The sequence below is a fragment of the Acartia tonsa genome, chromosome 10 (assembly GCF_053477335.1).
Source record: "Acartia tonsa isolate MP-2025a chromosome 10, ASM5347733v1, whole genome shotgun sequence".
NCBI lineage: Eukaryota > Metazoa > Arthropoda > Copepoda > Calanoida > Acartiidae > Acartia > Acartia tonsa.
In genome coordinates this window covers 30,382,636-30,402,052 of record NC_137269.1, presented here as the reverse complement: position 1 = coordinate 30,402,052, position 19,417 = coordinate 30,382,636, and the positions used below count along the sequence as shown (strand labels likewise).

At 33.0% G+C, this 19,417-nt stretch overlaps 3 protein-coding genes across 8 annotated transcripts in view; all 3 read right to left on the bottom strand.

Annotated features, from left to right (window-relative positions):
* The window catches only part of LOC145329839 (serine/threonine-protein kinase/endoribonuclease IRE1-like), a 60,428-nt gene extending 55,941 nt beyond the window's left edge, over nt 1-4,487 (bottom strand). For all 6 annotated transcript variants that reach the window (XM_080174263.1, XM_080174266.1, XM_080174262.1 and 3 more), the window contains exons 1-7: nt 4,321-4,487; nt 3,475-3,621; nt 3,012-3,124; nt 2,547-2,633; nt 2,031-2,091; nt 1,448-1,557; nt 879-950 (exon numbers count right to left, since the gene is read on the bottom strand). In XM_080174263.1, the coding sequence (XP_080030389.1) occupies nt 879-950; nt 1,448-1,557; nt 2,031-2,091; nt 2,547-2,633; nt 3,012-3,124; nt 3,475-3,621; nt 4,321-4,474 (744 nt within the window). In that variant the 5' untranslated portion in view covers nt 4,475-4,487. The remainder of the gene's footprint in view (nt 1-878; nt 951-1,447; nt 1,558-2,030; nt 2,092-2,546; nt 2,634-3,011; nt 3,125-3,474; nt 3,622-4,320) is intronic.
* Nucleotides 4,488-4,533: 46 nt separating this feature from the next.
* On the bottom strand, nt 4,534-15,670 carry mys (position-specific antigen beta subunit myospheroid). Its single transcript, XM_080174268.1, has 12 exons — nt 14,159-15,670; nt 13,562-13,686; nt 12,910-12,978; nt 11,983-12,076; nt 11,397-11,521; nt 11,082-11,221; nt 10,428-10,595; nt 9,774-9,895; nt 8,940-9,143; nt 8,529-8,757; nt 7,507-8,121; nt 4,534-7,105 (listed from the first exon to the last, which is right to left on the bottom strand). The coding sequence occupies exons 1-12, from the start codon at nt 14,288-14,290 to the stop codon at nt 6,672-6,674; spliced, it is 2,457 nt and encodes an 818-aa protein (XP_080030394.1). The 5' UTR covers nt 14,291-15,670; the 3' UTR covers nt 4,534-6,671.
* A 1,333-nt stretch (nt 15,671-17,003) lies between these two features.
* LOC145329837 (uncharacterized) overlaps nt 17,004-19,417 on the bottom strand; it is a 25,629-nt gene continuing 23,215 nt past the window's right edge. Inside the window, exons 7-9 of the mRNA XM_080174260.1 lie at nt 19,237-19,376; nt 18,804-18,952; nt 17,004-18,133 (exon numbers count right to left, since the gene is read on the bottom strand). Coding sequence (XP_080030386.1) covers nt 18,105-18,133; nt 18,804-18,952; nt 19,237-19,376 — 318 coding nt within the window. The 3' untranslated portion in view covers nt 17,004-18,104. The remainder of the gene's footprint in view (nt 18,134-18,803; nt 18,953-19,236; nt 19,377-19,417) is intronic.

Genomic DNA, 19,417 nt, shown 5'->3' with positions numbered 1-19,417 from the left:
AATCCATCATCAATTACGTAGGAATCAACTTTTTAAAACATATTTTTGGTTTAATTCATGTTAACTGATAACAATTACCATTTTTAAAACTTCTAGTACCAACAGCTACCGTCTAGAACCGTTTGATAGCGTTTTGGAGTGGAAAAGAGTATTATGTGGAGATAGGTTTCGTTACTAATTTGCAATATAGATATCCAAAAAATGGCAAAACAGCTGAGCCGCCAGCCGTTAGCCGTTACTTTTCCAACTTTTTGTTCGATTTAGGGAAAATAGACCTACCAAGGATTACTCATGCAAAATTTCAGATGGAAATTTGAATTCTAAGTGCCATTTGCTCACTGATTACGAGATGGTTACATTTACCCCCCCCCCCCTTATATTCATAGATAATCAGTAATGCAACAGTTAGTTATCGCACCGTATAATAGACAGTTATCAGAGGGTATTACAAAGAAAAATTCTAATAGTAAAACCAGTTTTGTTAACAACGTTTTGATATAAGTTTTCAGTATGGCTGAGAACCGACTCTAATCCAGTGGATATTATTCGGATTTAAAGGGTACTAGAAAAGTTATTTCTTGCATTTTTTAAGCTCATGCCTTCGGCAACTCGGTGCTAAAAAAACTGGTTTTAATCTTATAATTGTACATTTTATATCCGCGGAAAACTGTTTATAATACGTCGCTTGACATAACCCCCAAATAAAAGGTTATTAAGGATATATTTTAGAAAGCTTGTTTGAACCTGTGGGGTGGGAACTAAATCCGCAGGAACTTGCAAGGCCTACACTGCAAAATCATAATACGAGATACGGAGGGGGGGGGGGGGGGGCGATGCCCCTCGTGTCTAATAAAAGATTGTACAATAATATTAATGACCTGTCCAGTAGTTCTATCCATGGTGAGAAGGATTCCTGTACTGCTGTCAGTAAAATGTGCATGGTCATAATCCTAAAATTTAAAACAATCAAGTATGACAACAACCATAAGTTGCAAAGGGTATAAAAATAAAAGAATATTTTTAATACATGATGAAAAGCCAAATTTATAGTCACCTAGATGCTCAATATTTAGGGAGTCATAGATTTAAATATCCTTCTAGAATTTGATTAATAGACGTACAGATCAAGTTACAGAGTGATTACATCTCCAAGAAATATCAGATAATTATCTTCAACAACAGCTTAGAAAGTCCTATTTTCCTTAGGTATAAACTTGAATGATCTTCAAAACAAAACTAACGACTGACTACATAGTTTTACACAGGGTTATTTTCGTCAGAGGAATCTTCACAAAAAATCAGCAAATTTAAAAACAAAGAAGCCTGAGTTGAAACTGTAGTCTCCACAGAAAGAAACTGATTGGATCATGAAAAGTCTAAACTGTGTAGCCAACCGGAACATCAACATATCCCTAGTTATAGAGTAGTTGCGCTTCTAAAAATATACCTGTAAAATATCTCTGTTAGCCATATTGGTGGTGTAATCATAGAAAGTTATATTCCATTTTCTATTTTCAGTCCGGGTATCAAACATCATTAAGTTGTATTCAGTTCGACCTAAATAAAGTTATCAAAAGTTAACAGATTACTTCTAAAAGTACAAGGACAATAATAAATAGTCTCCATAGTTAGGAAAGCCTTATTTGTGATATATTTAGTCCTGCAGAGATTAGTTGATAAATATCTTTCTTTTTAATCCGCTATGTTACTTGGCTTTTTTTTGTAAAATTATTATTACAATAATTTTCATAAAAATAAAAAAAATATTCATAGAATTTTAGTCGAGAAATGCTTGAATTATTAATAGCTAGGTTACAGGTAACAACAGAATCTCGTGATTTAAGAGGTTAGAGAAAATAAGTAATATAATATTATTATTAATATTTCATCTTATTGCAGGTTTAAAAGTAACCAATCCCTTCTTAACCGGTCTAGAATCTGAATTAAAATGAATTGGAAAACGGTGAAATGAAAGTTACAAGTAGAGTGTAGGAGTAGCTACTCTACAATAAGCATAATATAATATTCACCTATTAAAATGCTTCCTGGGCTTGTAACAGGGCAGGTATTGATTTCTCCCATTATACATCCCTGTTATTTTTTTTTATTATTCAATGCAATTTTTTTGACAGAGTTTTAAAATACTTTATGAATTTTATTATTTAGATCATGGGTTAGTTTTAAAAAGATATTTACGATTCTTCAAGTATTTTCTCTAAAATTTATGATAGAAATTGTAAGAAAACTTATTTCATTCGAGTGGTTTTATTCAAAACTGCATGGTTAAAGATATCGTTTATTAATTTTCATGCATACAACTATAAAAAAAAAAAACTGAAAACCTATCATTTATGAGCCAATTTATCCTCCATTATAAATGGAGTTAGGAACCAAGTGGATTCAGGGGTGAAAAGCTACTTAAAAACATTATATTTTCATAGAAGCAAAGCTTTAACCGAGTGCCATAACCACAAGCTCAAAATTAACATAAACGTTTTCGTTTCTAAAATGAACAAATACTCATGTAATTTGGTTGAATAATTTGCCTGGTAGTTTAGAGATCCATGTTTATGCCCGGTACGTCTGTCCACAGAAAACCAGGTATCAACTTTCTTCCCAGAATACAGAATACCCTTAAATAAATATGATTAATATTTTTAACAAGGAGTTCTGTCCGTAGGTAGGCGATCGCTTTAAGTTCGGGGGGTGTAGACGGTTCGAATCTACCCTCAGAATAACAAGGATGATTTTCATTTTTACAGTGCTTTACTGTTATAAATATTCCACTTTTAGGGTAAATTAAAGTAGGTTCTACTATAATACCGTCTGTTGATTACATTATTGGTTTAAAAATTTGGACACCACTAATTTTGAACCAATATATCAAAATTCAATCAAAGTTTTTAAGCCAACAAACAAGATAACGTAGTTATTAAACTTTGGGTACCAGTGTAATTTACAGTCCAATGTAAATTATTTTACCCACACAACAAGTAAAAATTAAATGATACCTCTGCACTTTTGCTGGGACTTCCAGCCACCAATTGTGGAATGGTGAATGGTAATTTCTTCAGCGGATCAGACACGCTTCCGCCCATCATGTATAAACTACCATCCTTGGGATCTATAACAATAATCTTTTTGATTTGCTTTTTGGGTACCTATAGTGATAAGGCATGGTCCAAAGCGTAACTATTTACCCACATTTTTTGCCAGTCTAATTTAAAATCACAGGGGTGTATATTATGCATGTGCAAAATATACACCCCTATAAAACTATGACAATTTTTTTTTGTCAAAATATTATATAGGAAGTTATTTATCGATAAATAAAAAAATGTTTCACTGGACAAGCGAAAAATTGGCGTAAAATCAGAAGCGACATTCCTAGCTTTCCTTCAAATAGAAATTAACCCTTGATACTGGATATAGTATTTCAATTAGTAATTTGAGGCAGGTTTAACCTGTCTATACCTGGTAAAAAAGCTGGCATAACCGGTTTCTCCGGATTATAGGGTGACTTTACAACTGGTTCATCCATGAGTTTCCACAAAATATCTCCAGTTTTTGAGTCGAGGGCGTACAGAGCCCCGCTCAGAGTGGAAACCAAAAGGCTTGTATCTAAACAATAACAAAACATATTAGGTACCCACTACCCAACAGTAGAATTACTATTTTAGACAACCAACAATTTGATTGTACAGCATTTAAAATCCATGTATATGATTGCACCTTAATCAGGCCATATCTTTTCTCAAGTGATCTTAAGGGACGATAAAGTCACGTGATGTATACCCTAGGGTTGGGCCTGATATCCGGTCTGGCCGGTTATCCGGCCGTATATCCGTTTATTTTCAATATCCGGCCGGATACCGGATATATAAACTATCCGGTTACATGATATCCGGCTGATTTTTTACACCGGATACCCGGCCGGATATCGAACCTTGGCCAGATATCCGGCCGGAACCAGATATCCAGGTTCAGAAATCAGCCGGATATCTGGTATCCGGAATCTGGCCAAAAAAGTATCCGGCCCAACCCTAGATACCCCAATGATAATAATCAAAACAACCCCTTTTTGTAAATTGAAATTATTGGTTGAAGTTTAGACACTGCTAGCTTGAACCCAAAAGTATTTAGCCCAAGAGGGGTTTTTAAAACTTAAGGTAGCAGTATAATTAACATTCCAGTATCCCCTGCCTCTCTGCGTTTCCCCAACTTATTTAATAAATGTTATGCAACTAATTTTAACAAATTTTCCATTGCAGCGCTAGCTGGGTTTCGAATCTATCCCATTACGACAAAAAATCGAATTACCATCATTATGTGTAACAGCAAAATTCTTATTTTCCTCTTTCTCATTGGCCCAAGCACAGCCAATCAAAAGCAACAACAACAAAACTATTCTCCCATTGGTTGAATTACATCCAATGGGAAGTTTATAAAATGTTAGCCCTTTTCGTGGCAACATTCTTGCATTTTTTATCTGAAATTAGTTTTTTTTATAGAAAAGAGTTAATCCATAATCAATTAAGGCAGTGTAAAATGTTTATTAAAGAAAATTAAACAAAATATCTTTTTAATATTAATTAGTTACTGCGTCTAGTACTTGTGCTTTAGTAATATTATAATAACACAACTAAAAAAGCATTTTAAAAACTAAAATTAAACTGGTTTTTTGTTCAGCAACTATTCGTGTACACTTTTTAAGATTAAGAAATGTTTTTTTTACAATTAATTTTAATAGTAATAGCACCTAAATGACTTAAATTATGTTGAAGGCACATTTTAGAAAGAAATTTCATCAGATTTTAGAAAAAAATGTATATGTATGTATAAGCATAAAAACACGCCTTTGTAACAATATTAAAAGTTGTTTATTTATTATCCGACTAGGTAGATGGTTATTTTTTTTACTGGATTGTACATCAATACAATTTTTATAACAATTACAGCAATTGTGAGTATTAAAACATTTTGTTTTACAAGTCACTAAGATTAAATAACAACTGTAATAAAAATCATTGTCATGAATGTAAAATTGTGATTTACAAAATTTTAAAACCTGATTTTCCATTTTTGTTGCTATTTTGCCCTTAAGTTTCTAGAGATCCCAAAACAACTTATTTCAAACTGTTGCAAATAAATAATATCTTTTTAGTACAAGTGTCATTTAATTTATGTAACTTGAAGCCTAAATGTTGATACAAAATTGTCAATTTTACTGTAGATTTAAAAGATTTTGTAAGGGGATGGATACAAAAAGTGCACTTAATAGTTCAGCTTTTTGTTTGATAACACTAAGGTACCACAAAACACAAAAAATGCATGTAATGCAAAGTTATAGTTTCATTTCTTGATATTTGAAAACTATATGGTAGAAAGTTCAAATTATTTAGAATTTATGATACAAAATGTAATTATTGATAAAAAAATTCAAGAAACGTATATCTATATTCTAATATTCTTAGTGCACCTACCCCTTTAAATCAGCAATGAAGGTTGTGCAATACATACTTATTAAGATAAACATTTAGTAATAAAATCGGCTAAAATAAAACTTGGCAAAATTGTATCAACACTTTGGTGGCATTTACAGAAAGATGAACAGATAAAAGTTCAATATTAATTTTTAATGGACAACAATAGTAAGCTGTATTAATAGAAAAAAATCTGGTAATTTTTCTTATGTCATAGACTAGTTAATTCTTAATTACAAACAGTTATACAGTAAAACAAGAACGATGACGTCCAACAGTAGCGAAGCTTTTCAAATGATAGACTATCAGTAAGGACATACTTTATAAGAGACAGGGGGAGAGGGGAAAAAAGGAGAGAGAAAGAGAGAAAGATATAGTCAAACTACTTTATTGAAATTAGAATTAGAAAAGTTTAACGTTTTTTTTTATTAGAATAGTATATCGATTAAATAACAGCAGTACAAAAGTAAGGACACACAGACAGACATGATCACCTATAGAGTAGTTTCGCTCCCAAGTAATAAGTACATACAATATAAAATAATGTTAGTAACAATGTAAGTTTATGTGAAGCTAATAAGTTAATAATTATAACAACAATTTATTTACATAAGTAATTGAGTACTAAATTGGCACTTGAGAAGCATATTAAAGTTTATTAAAAGATATATTATCAATAATAATATATCTTTAAAATTGGCGAATTTTGTTCAAGTTTTGTTTTAAAAAATAATGTAAAAAAAAGTTTCTCTAAAATGTATAAAGATTCATGGATTTTCTTAGTTTAATTCAGATCACAATTTTATATAAAAAGAAATTCAACTATTAATATGGCAATTATCTTATTAATGTGAGTGAGATTTTATTTTTACAACATAAAGGTATTAATGATCTTTGATTCATGTCAAGTTAAAGATTAGTTTTAGCTGTTATAGGTATACTTTGGAATTTAAAAAAGCTTAGCATCTTTAGCAATGCTTAAATTAGTAATCATATATAATGATAATATTGCAAAAATATTAATTTTTAAAAATACTTAGGTATATGACTACTAAAACAGCCTTACAAAAAAGTAATTTTATTGTTTTAAGCAGCCCTAAATCTATTTTGTGTGTTGGTCTTTTTACTAATGAAAAATTAGTAAAACAAAGTATAGGACTGCAAATTCCTTCAAACTGATTTATTAATCTATTTTCCAGCATAAGTAGGATTCTTGAATGTAGAAGTTGCCTGTTTGAAAATAGGATTCTCTCCAGTATCCCATTTGGCCAACATTCTCTCCTTCTCAAACCTGGCAAACTCGCGACGGTCATGGATCGTAGTGAACACCTTCCACATGAGAATCAAGAAGAGGCCGATGGCCACAATAGCACCAATGACACCGAGAACGATTCCCATGATGTCGACAACGACCGGGCATTCCTTGGTCTCCTGCACCCAGACTTGGAGTTCACCAGTATCGTTTCTGTAGCCGTACACAAAAGTGAACCTACAATCGTCGTCATCCAGGAAAGTGCAGCTGATCTCCTTGTCAATGATCTTGTCCTCAACCTTTTCAACTACAATTGGAGTGAATGGACATTTGTCGCACTCATAGACACCATACTCGTCCTGCGATACCAGTTTCATGTCATTAAGCATATTTTTGGGGGGTTGCAAATGCAAAAAGGGGGATGATTTATCCAACGATCCCGCAATCCAAGTACTAAATATTTTTTTTTAAAATCCTTAAAAGCTACCTATCAATTTTAATGGAGCTTGCTAAAAACAATTTCTAGGAAGTTTTATAAAAATCATCATGGAAAATTATATGGGAGATCATTTTGAGAGAAAAGCGGAGGTGAAGCTATCCTTTTAAAATAAAATTCAAAAAAACCTCCCAGGACCAATAAGAAGTTTTACAATAGAAAATAATAGTAGTCCAGAGGTTAGAAAGCTCTTGTTTTACACCCAAATGGACATTAAAAATCTTTTTAAATAGAATTAATAGCTGGCAATGACACAAAACTTTCCTTGACATCATGCAACTCTCCAGACTGAAATTGCTTGCACTGAACACACGCCTTCAGCTCCTGACACTTGCCCGGACACGTGGGACAATCCTCGCAAAATTGTCCGCTGTACTGGCCGTTGTCGTCCTCGTCACACTTGCACTCGCCGCACACACACTTTCCGTGGCCGCTGCACAATTTTCCAATGTGTTCTCCGTACGGCGTGATGCAGGTCTCATTGCTGGCGCGGCATTCGCAGGCGGTGTACCCAGTCACGTCCCATTCAGAGTTACATTTACATTTTCCGCAAACGCATTCGCCGTGATCCGGTCCCGAGCACAGCAGACCATTGTGTCTGTCGCAAGAAAAGTTGTCGCATTCGCAATACTTGCCGGTCACTTGCTCTTCAGGATTTTCTCGGTCGCGGCACTCGCATTTGCCGCAGATACAATCACCGCGGTTGTTGCAAACTGTTGAGGTTGTGTTGTCGGGGCGGCAGCCGGCCTCTAAGTCGCCAGCAAATTGGAGGTCCTTGGCGCTACACTCGCATGATTGGCCGTAGTATCCGTCCGGGCACTCACAGATACCACATTTGTAGGTACCTACATGACTACAGCGGGGAGACTTCTCCTCATATCCCTGGTTACCTGAAAAAGAATTTTATAATTTGATGAAAAGGGTGAAGAAAACTGACATTAATTCATATTTTAATTTCAATTTTATTTATCTTTATCTCAATTGCTTAAAAATATTATTAAAACGAGTGAATCTGTAAAGCAAATCGGAGATCTTCAGCTCAAAACATTTTATTGTATATAACCAACACATAGTTCATCTAAATTTAAAAATTAATGCTGTTAATATTTCTATTTATGACTTATTGACTTAAATGAACAGAAGAATGAATCAGGGAAGGAAAATGGAAGAATTGAAACTAAACAAAGGGAGAACGATTTTATGAAATAAGAAAGGATGTTATATAGGCAATTGTCAATCTCTCTATTTCAAAAAATTGTATTAAGCACACTTTGTACGTCTTAAGTTTCTTGATTACCTGGTTTTTCACAATTACACTGGCATAACATCTCCAAGTTGACAATAACCGACTCATTGATGCCCACTGGGTAGATCTGGAAGGTTTGGGTCCACTCGCGCGGGTCCTTAGGGCACTTGACCACCTCAATCTTGGCGGTGAAAGTGACCTGGGTACCGACCTTCAGACCAGAACATTTGTTGGTTTGACGCAGAGGCCCGTCCTCCAGACAGCTCGAGAAATAGGTTACCTGAAATTTCATAGTTTCAATTACAAGTTTAGGCACCTAAACTTTTTGATTAATGTAAATAAACTTAAATCTACAAAGACACAGCTACAGCTACACAAAGCTACTTTCTAGTTAGTTTCATAATCTACCTTAAGAGGACTGGACAAAGAGTTATGCACAATCAAAATAAAACAATCGAATACCTTAACAGAACCAGTGGCATTATCCTTCATCTCAATAGCGCTCGTGATAGCTTCGTACTGCGCCTTGACCAGCTGAACAACGTTGCTGGAGTCGGCAGACAGCTGGCCGTAAGTGCTGCCCTGCACAGAGCCGGACAATAGGTTGTACACGTTCAGCTGTTCCTCGGTCACGGCAAAGATCAAGTTCACTGAATTTTCTTTCACCTAATAATAAGATAATTAAGAATATTAGTAGCGTGGCTACTCTGTAAGTGAAATGGATTTATTATTACTTGGACCTAACACCAGATTTTTATGTTCTCTAATAAAATAAAGCTTGTAGCGGGCTGAAATAACGATAACCACCAGCCACCACCCCTTTTAGCTTATCCCCTCGTCTCCTACCTAATAAACGAACTGACCAATAAATGACCTTAATAAAAGACAGTTTTCTCCGTCATAATATCCACGTATTCATTGTATCTAACTTTATTTGTTCATCCGTTGTTATGTAAGTACGCACTTAACAATATGTAGAAAATATAATTTTATATGCTGATATTCAAAATGAACGTAGTAGCGAAGCTACTACTTATCTTACTTTGTATGTTTGTTCAATCAATCAATGTTTGTTCACCATACGTCCATTACAAATAAAATGAGATACTCTAATGCAATTTAAGACAGGTGGTTGAATTTATTTCATTAAGATTCCTCTTTCCCTTTAGTATCCAATCTATTACTCATTTATTCTTTTATTAATGCTTTGGTGGATGTATTTACTTTGTTGATATTTAAGATACAAGGCTTAGGTAATTAAGCTAATTATTAGGGTCAATAAGTAAGTATATTTACCTTGTGGTTAATCTGAGAAACGCTGGGATAATCCTGGAGGCTGGAGTGGGTGTAAACTCCCTTCTCATCCATGTGACAGATGCCGTCGTTGGGGGTAACTATCCCTCCAAGCTTTCCATCACCTTAAGAGTTTTTATAAAATATTAATAATTCTTTCTCCATTTTTACAATTCTATTTCAAGAGGAATAGCTTCAACTAATAATTCTGATAAATAACCGAGCAGGGGCTAAGTCATTCCCCCAATCGCTTGGGAAAAGGATTATGTTTTTTTTCTCTCTAGAGAACAACAGCAAAAGTACAAAAATTAAACAAACTGATTTTTTTTAAGGAGAGAAGACTTGAAAAGCCCCGAAAAATTAAGATTTTTCAATAAATAGGTGGGTAATAGCTTCTAATTAGGTACTCATTAAAACTATCATTTCTGCTGCTAACGTATTTTTGCCAGTAAATGATTAATTTAGGAGATAAAACTTGAAGGTAGAAGCTAGATAGAAACTGTAAAATGTTTAGGGTATTGAAAAACCCCAATTTATAAGTAGACACTTTTAACATTATAGGACTGTATAAATAAGCAGATTTATCCAAAACGGATTCATATAGAGTCGCTCTACCAGATTATGGAGTAGCTGCGCTACTTAAATCAACAAACTGACCTGCATAATGAAAGCCGGCATCCGTGCTGAATACCAACAACCTCCTGGCCTTGTCTCTCCACCCGATGATGTCCTTGCACACGATTGCCTGCATGATGGCGTCGAAGCCACCCTCTGGGGCGTCCAAATTACCAGAAACCTGGGCCCTCTTCACCTCATGGGCAAAACCTATAAATATTTCCTATATAGTAATGTATACATAATCAAAAATCAAAAGGCTTCATAGAAAAGCAGAGATAATATGTCAAGAGCCTTTTATTTGGAAATTCAATTTAATATGGACAGACAAACTTACACCCTACTACTTCGGAAAAATCCTATCCTATTATATTAGGTAGTAAGGTTCTTTTTATCTATATCTTAAAATTTCAATAACTAATGAAGTGATAAAGTACTCCATTATAGGGAAGCTTTACATAGGTCCTATGGTTGTTTTTGATTGTTTTATTTTTAGAAATAAGTCTTGGGCTATTTTTCTGTACTTCCCTAGGGCCGCAACTGCTAGTTACTACTTACAACGATAGGATATCCTGTTATATAAAGTAGTAAGATTTTTTTTGTCTGTAGCGAAGAGTCTCGCTAACCACTGAACCGATTGGGTTCTCCATTTCGGGGAAGCTTCACATATGTCTTTGGATGGTTTTAGGCTAATACCTGAAGTATCAGTAGAGAGACGCATATGGTGTTTGAATCCATAGGGCGCGGCACAACCATCACAAGGTTCCTTCAACTTTCTGGGTACAGTTGACACGTAGGGCATCACTACTTTGTCCACAAAACTTCCAAATCCAAGCCTTAACAAGGACAATACTATAAATAGAGGCGCCGCAGCAATAAGAATATAACAATTATGTTTAAACAGGACATGAAAGTATATTTCAAACAAGTTTTGTGTTGACTCTATACTAGGTATCTAATAATGTGATATTTTTCTACTTCTAATAATCATTGAAAAGACTCAAGGCGCACCTGAAATTAGATGTGATATTCTGCATAGTTTCTGCGAGCAAATCACCCAGGGCAGACAATTTCTCTTTATCATCCTCCATAGACTTTGACAAGTCCATCAAATAGTACAAGTCAACAGGGTAGTCCTACAAATACACAAGAACAATAAGGACTCAATGAGCGCAGCAAACTAACATTATTAAAAAAAATAAGGTGTACCTAATAAGGTTAACTAAAAGCATTTTTAATAACTGATTTTTTAAAATATAAAAAGCACATAAAATATTGATCGTTAGTCAATCGCATAATAATAAAGTAACAGGATATCTTTTTGTACCGAAGGATCTCGCTAACCACCGAACCGATATGGTTGTCGTTTACAGTGTAGCTTCACAGAGGTACTGAAAAGGTTTATAGCTATTTAGGGGGAGGGTACCACCACCCTCTCAAGAGAAATCGCAAAAAAAAACAATCTCAACCAGCAGTGAAAAAATATTTTTTTGGTAAACAGCTAATCTTAACATCGATTGAAAAGAAAACATTTTACATGCCCCTGGAGGCCTCCAGATGCATAGCTGTTAATAAATTGAGAATATAAAGCACTTACCTCGGCCTGTTTATAGTAGAAATCCAGGTCATGTGCCTCATTTACTCTGAGAGACAAGTGCACGTTCTGTGGACGTACCTGGACAGCCTCGAATCTACGAGAAAACATTAATTGTAAAGCTTCTATACATTAGAAAAATTTCACAAATCATGATATTAAAAATCCATTTTCGGTGCGTAATTTCACTTAAAATTTCAATAGAAAAAGTATTATCACAAAAATGGACTGTTCTTAAAATGCATTTAAAAATGAAACTTCTTCACATTTTGAATATAACCATAAATAAAGTTTAAATGGATTTTTTAAGCACAAGTTAAAATTTCAATTAGAACTCCCTTTTAGAATCCTCTTATTCTAAACCTAGCAAAAAAATATGGATATTTTTTTTAATACCATTAATGAATAAAGACAATATAATGATTAAATTCAGGGCGTGTCATTTTAAATTACTTCAAGCTCAAATAAACTTTATTACTTTTGCATTATTTTCATTTTATTTAAACAAACAAATCGAAATAGCTTATTTACAGCTTATTTTGTTTTAAAAATATTTGATTACAAAGCAATAATATTTAAAACAATAAACTTTTACTTCTTTGTTCATTTATAAAAAATAACACTAGGATAAAATTCAAAATAGAAACCGTGTTTAAAAAAGAAAGAAAGAATGAGAAAGAGACAAAAGGGGGAAAGAGAGAAAGGAAATATAAAGGGAGAGAGAAAAAGGAAGGATATAGAAAAAGAGGAGGAGATGAACAATTTGATCTATTTTCCGTTATGTTTGCAATGAAATGCATGATTTTATCAATTTTATATCATACAAGGATATACTTACAACACGCAAACAACACTTTATGTCAATATATTCAGCCATTTCAAAGATATTGAAGAACACACAGACGATTACTAGGTAAAGTCTTTACGTACCTTGAACTAGATTTTCTGTATTCCTCATTCAGTGTGATAGTGTAGTCGTTCTGGGGGTTCACAATAAACCTAAATAAAGTAATAATTCATTCATAGATTAAGATAAGAATAAGGAGTATAGATTGATTGGTTAGAGAATAAATGTATGTATATTGTATAGTCCAGACAACTATTTGCTCCAAGTGGTAGAGAATTTTTTTCTTCTGCTAGTATATTGCTTTTGTAGGAACTCGGCTGTGTTTATATTTCCGATGCTATAAGCTAATTCAAAAGACCCAAAACAAAATCGGAATAGGGTCCCTGCCCTGTGTGGAAAATTATATGCATCCATTATGCTTTTTCTTTAATGAATAGAGAATGCAGTTTTGATAGTAGATAGTCTAATCCAAATAAGACACCTGTCATACCCAGGCCAATTAAAAAATTCAATTTAAAAATGCAAATTGATATCAGATATTGAATATTAAAGGGGCTCTGTAGTGTACAACATTAATAACAATAAAATAGCCTAAATAGGCCCTAAGATCAATGTAAAACCTCACTAAAATGGAGAGCTAAATCGGTTTAGTAGTTAGTGAGATAATAATGAACAGAAAAATGTCTTAATAAATGAAATAATCATAAATGCGATGGTTCATCGGATGATCTTTACCTGGATTCACATTGTGCCCGGCTAGAGCTGGCCAGATAAAATTCTTCCTGGTTGCAGCGTGGCAGTGGGGAGCCATCAGTAGAGTTGTAAACTGGCTGCATGCACCAGGCACAGGTAGGAGTCTGCAGTGCAGTTCACGTTATAGATAGGTAACAAATAGTTAAACAAAAAACATCATTTTTTTCAAAGAAGAGCCAATTGAAATCTTCAGCCAAAGTTGAAGCCTTTTTGGTAAACATGGTCAACGTTATTATAAAAAAGACTTTATCCTATGATTAAAAATTTATTTAACTGTGTTTAAAAAAATGAAAATTAAATTATCAAATTTGGTCACTCTATTCAAAGAATAGTTATTCAAAGATATATATTTATCAAAATGATACAAATAAAAATTGAAAAATATACTAGTATTTCCAGGCAACAAACCCTAGATTAAGACTGTGTTCTACAAATAATGTGCATGACAAAAAATGCGCTAGATTATACCTAGGCCATAAAATCATCCCAAAAAAACTTTCTGATATTTCTTCTATGAAATATAAAAGGAAGTAAAACTTTTTCTTCTCGTAGAAGTTTATCTATCTATATACGTTCCTGGATACATTTGGAACATGTCTCTTTACTGACACACGGATTCTGGATCAATATTCTGGAACTTCTGTCCTGCTTATAAGAATACTGACCATATATAACTGGAAGCACCACCAGTAAGACGAATAATAATCTCATTTTTATACAATTTGGAAGGTTCTGTTTTTGTGTTACAAAAAGGCACTTATAGATTGTTTGTTGCTTGTTCAGAGTTTTTCTTCTTATTCTCGCATTTTTATTCTGGAAACAGTAAATTCTATTTATAAAAAAATCAATAGGTATATTATTACTTGAATGTTGCAATAGTTTTTCATGTACTCTAAAGTGATGCTTGCAGCTGGCTAAATTAACAATACCCCTCTTACACCACTTTTAATCCACCCCCTCCCCTTCTACTAGATGAACAAACTGACAAATAAATTAGGTCCATATAAGTTATCTAAAATGCCGAGATATTCCCCCTGTCAATATATCCACGCATATCCTACATCCAATATAACAAAATAAGTTTTCTTAAAATTATGAAATTTCGAAATATGTTGGGTTTGGGCTATTATTTGAACTACACTAGTACACACACCTAATTTGTATTTATAACTTTCTAATTAAAAGACATTTTTGGGGCTCAATTGAACTTAAATATCACGGTTCGTGGATATTAAACGATCATAGAACACATTTTCATGGATTTTCAACTACATTTGATACAAAACTTTAAACAAGCAAGTTTTTAAACAATTGTTGTAGATTTAAAAGCAAAAGTTTAGCATAATCTTATAGAATTAGTTTAGATATGATGAACAGCTCATACGTAATTACATAAATTAATTGAAAGTTTTTTCTGGCAGGTAATGTCTATAAATCTGCACTATGTTCGGCATTTGAATGAAACAGTGTGTATGCTTCTATAATTCCTTATTATTAAATTCTAATTCAAGGTTTCAAATCAAGCGGACAATTATAACATGCCTACATTTAATATCTCTGTAATGGTCGAAATGAGACGCGTAGAAAAGCTTTACTTTCAATATATACAGACAGTGAACTTTTGAGGAGATTTAACTATATTTAATAAAGATCGAGAATAGGTATTCAACTACTCATGCAAGGCAATATATAAGTTCGGATACTCAACTTCTATTGTAAAAATAATTAACCACGATTGAACCCAATTTTAGTTGCTGAATTTAAAAAAACAAAATTGTAATTTTACTACAATTTTTGCTAAAATTTTTCTTCGAGTCTAAATAAATCATAATTTACTTTTACATTTTATAGGAAATATTTAAATAAACTTATATAATATCTAAATATAATCACAAATTGTAACTAAAAAGAACAGGTGCACTTTAAACTGATAAAAATCTTTCCAACACTACAAACTATAATATCCTTTTAGCTTTTTAAATAATGTTTCTTTAACCTTTTTGAATTAATCATCAAATTTTGAGAGAATTCACTTGAAAATAACAATTACTCATGAATAAATATAGAACAGGTGAGAATTTTTAACTTTTTCATGTTCAACTGGGCATAGAAAAGAAGGCAGTGATGAGAGGGGAGGTTACACTGCTTTATTGTTCGCCATTTGTGTTTATTCTTCCTTCCCTTCTAGCTGACAGGCAGATAGGTAGATACATGAATAATAGACCAGTTTCACTTTCATCCTGCAGACGCAATTTTTCAATTAAAAAAGCTAGTGTTTAATTTAATTATTTTTTTCGAATTTTAAAAAAAATATCTGACCAATTTTGTTTTTAAAAATTATTTTCAAAAATAAATTTTTTATAAAAGCTAGCTTTGATGAAAGCAAAAATATTGCAAAAAAATCCCATTGTTATGAAGTCATAATACTTACAACCAATCAGAGCGCGGTGTTCTTAATTTGGCTAATCAGAGCGTATCTAAATATATTTGACTAATCAGAATTTATTTAGAAAAAAGCTGACCAATCAGTGTTTAAATATTACAAGTAGTAAACAAATATTTTTAAATGTCGTCGTTTTAATAGGCATATTAGAAAGGCCCATATTAATGAAATTAGACTCACCCAATATGTATTATAAACTTACTCGAACCTATAAGAAGCTTCACTTTTTAAAGGAGCACCATATCGGTTGAGCGATCGATATTTTTGTTGCATACAAACACATACATCCTGTTCTTTGAGTGTATATAGTAGCTTCAAGAAAAACTTTTCCCATTTTTTTCTCGAGAATGAGAGACATTCTTCTGACCAAGTAGTAAATTAGATGCTTTTATTATTTAATAACAAGAATAACATGATCCAATTTGATTGCAAGACCTTTATCTGAGAAGTCCTTACCGTGTATGGTAGTGAGTTGCAGCCTGACATGGCAGCAGTAAAAGGTACCATTTTTGATCCATCTTTAGTTATGAAGCGGTGTCGGCGCGAGATTCGAACCTCACCTCTCCGGCGACGAGCGGATGCGCTAAGTGTTGAGCCACGATCGCGGGTTTTAGCATATATTTACTCTTTTAGAACTTGATTATAGTGATGCTTCGCTTAAAACATTGTACCTAATTGTATTGGAATCAGTATTGTTTTTCTAAAATGGTTAATTATATAGCTTTTCTTGGAAAAAATAGCACTTTTGGTTAATAACACTGACTAATTGTCCAGATTTATTTGAAACACAATTTTATTATTTTCTATTATTTTTATTTGGAATTAAAATGAGTACTAACCAAGATAGTTACATTTTTTATCACGAAAAAATTAAAGGAAAAAAAAAATTTTGTTAAAAAGTACCTAGCGCAAAAAGCCTATATGTAAATATAGATTAGCTAATATGCAACTAACCATGCACAAATAATGATAAAATGAACATACATTTTCAAATTTATTAATATAATCAAGCCAATTATAAATTTCTTTACATAAATCCAAAATTTTACATAATTACTGGTAGTTTTCTTCATCTTTACAGTCAAAAAATCAGAACCAATGGCGATGCCCTAGGGATGTGTGTAACAATTTGGGGGTGAAACAAGGATGACAACATCCATAAGTAGCGAAGCACAAAAAATAAAATCATGGATGGTAACACGTACAAGTAGATTTAAAGTGTATTAATTAATTGATTTATGGGAGAAAATAAACACGAAACCCTGTAAATTACATAAAAGATGCTCATAACAAATATGTAAAACATATAAAAATAGCAAAACCCTGCTAAAAGGCAGTCTGACCGCCATGCTTGTTTTCTTAAAACGACAGGAAATTTGATTTTTAAATCCTCAACTTTAAAAAATTGGAAAATCGGACTATATACATCAGAGATATGAAAAAAGAATTTAAAATAGCTAAAAACCTGCAAAAAGGAAGTCCTACCGTCATGGTTGTTTTCTTTAAACAACAGGAAATTTAATTTTGATATGTATATTGTATAACTGAAAAAATTTGAAAATCTTACAATAAACACCAAAGATATGGAGAAAAAAGTGAAAAATACAAAAATAGCCTAAAACCTGCTTAAAGGCAGTCTGACCGTCATAGTTGTTTTCTTGAAACTACTGGAAATTTAATTTTGATATCAATAACTGAAAAAATTTTGAAAATCGCACCATAAACACTGAAGATATGAAGAAAAATGTAAAAAATACAAAAATAGCCTAAAACCTGCTAAAAAGCGGTCCTACCGCCATCTATGTTTTATACTTAATTGTGCTCCTTAATGATAGGAATGTTGTCAGCATTCTATCATTTATAGGAGCTGAGTAAATCCCATTTCCCCCATAGCGTTATGGACTGACGGACAAAGTGAATTCTAGAGTATCTTCGCTACTAAAAATGGAAAGGCAGACCTACCATTTTTTTTAATTTAAACAAAACTATATTTATATTAGATTTTGATTGTAACGCCAAATTATTGGTTTGAAATGCTTAGTGCATAATAATATCATATTTGAGATAGATAAAGGAACATCTTCAGCATTCCATCAGAACTCTATCTTCACCTAAATTGGATAATGGTTATTTATCGAATTGAATCATAGACACCTTGCCGCGGAAATTAAAATTTTGTTTCGGAATATTCTCTTGTCCAAAAATTGGCGCTCCCATTTTTTTATTTTAGTTTTTTTTTAAATCAAAAAAAATTTTATAGGAGCGATTTCTCTTGGGAGGGTGGGGTGTTTCCCTCCCCAAAAATCAGAGATGAGGGGCCGTTTGATTTATGGTGCGGCTCCGCCTCTAAAAATAACGACTCTGCATTTGACTCCGGTTGAAATCAAGAAAAACTCAAATTTCCAAGTCTATTTTTGAAGGTTTTAAAAATTCAATTTATGAGAAAATGGACATCAAAAACTTAAATGGGCTTCCAAATAATAAAATTTAAACATTAAGTTTAATCAAGCTATAACAAATATTTTTTAGCTATCCCCAGAGCCGGAGCCGCTCTAAAAATAATGACTCAGGCTCTAGCTATATATAGCGGCTCCGGCTCCTGGCTCCGGTTCCGCGAGTCCACATCCATGCCCAAAATAGTTATAATCCTTCCGGAACATTGAGGAGAAAGAAGCTACCCTGTTAAGGAGAACCCGATCGGTTCAGAGGTTAGTGAGATCTTTCGGTACAAAAAAAAACAGACAAACAAACATCCTTTTACTTTATTGTAAGAATAATGACCTGAAGTATTGTAGGAATGGTTATGATAGCGTTCATTTTCTGGCATGCCATAGTCGTGTGGTCTCTGATAATCCTCCATTTGTTGGTGGTTGGAACTGCCATCATCATAAGTAACACCATCATCTTTATGTTGATGTATATTTTCATCTATATTGATGGCATAGCAATAGGAATCTATATTTTTAGAAATAAAAAGCCGAAATAAAGAAATATATGAACTCTTTAATTGGTTTAAAGGAAAAATGCTGCCACAACGAACCAAATGGTGTCTAGATAAGGAGATATGAACCCCTCTACTAATAAATCATTGAAAATTTTATAGGAAACACCACTAAATCCCCTATTCTTAACTAATCAATTATGCTTTTTTGTAAGTTAGTCTATTTACTGTTTTTTTTATATATCCATAAAATTTGATCAGATTGCCATCCCTGCTAAATTCCCATTCAAGTTGCCATCGAGTATGCCTTCGTTTTTGTTCTCCAATCCCTTGTCAATGAATGTGAGCTCAGACTGTGAGATTCCCAGGGTTACTGCCTCCTCCTCCAAGTGGATGGAATCAAAGTTGATCTCCTGATATTAGGGTGGTTTTAATCCTTAATCCTTTTAAAGTA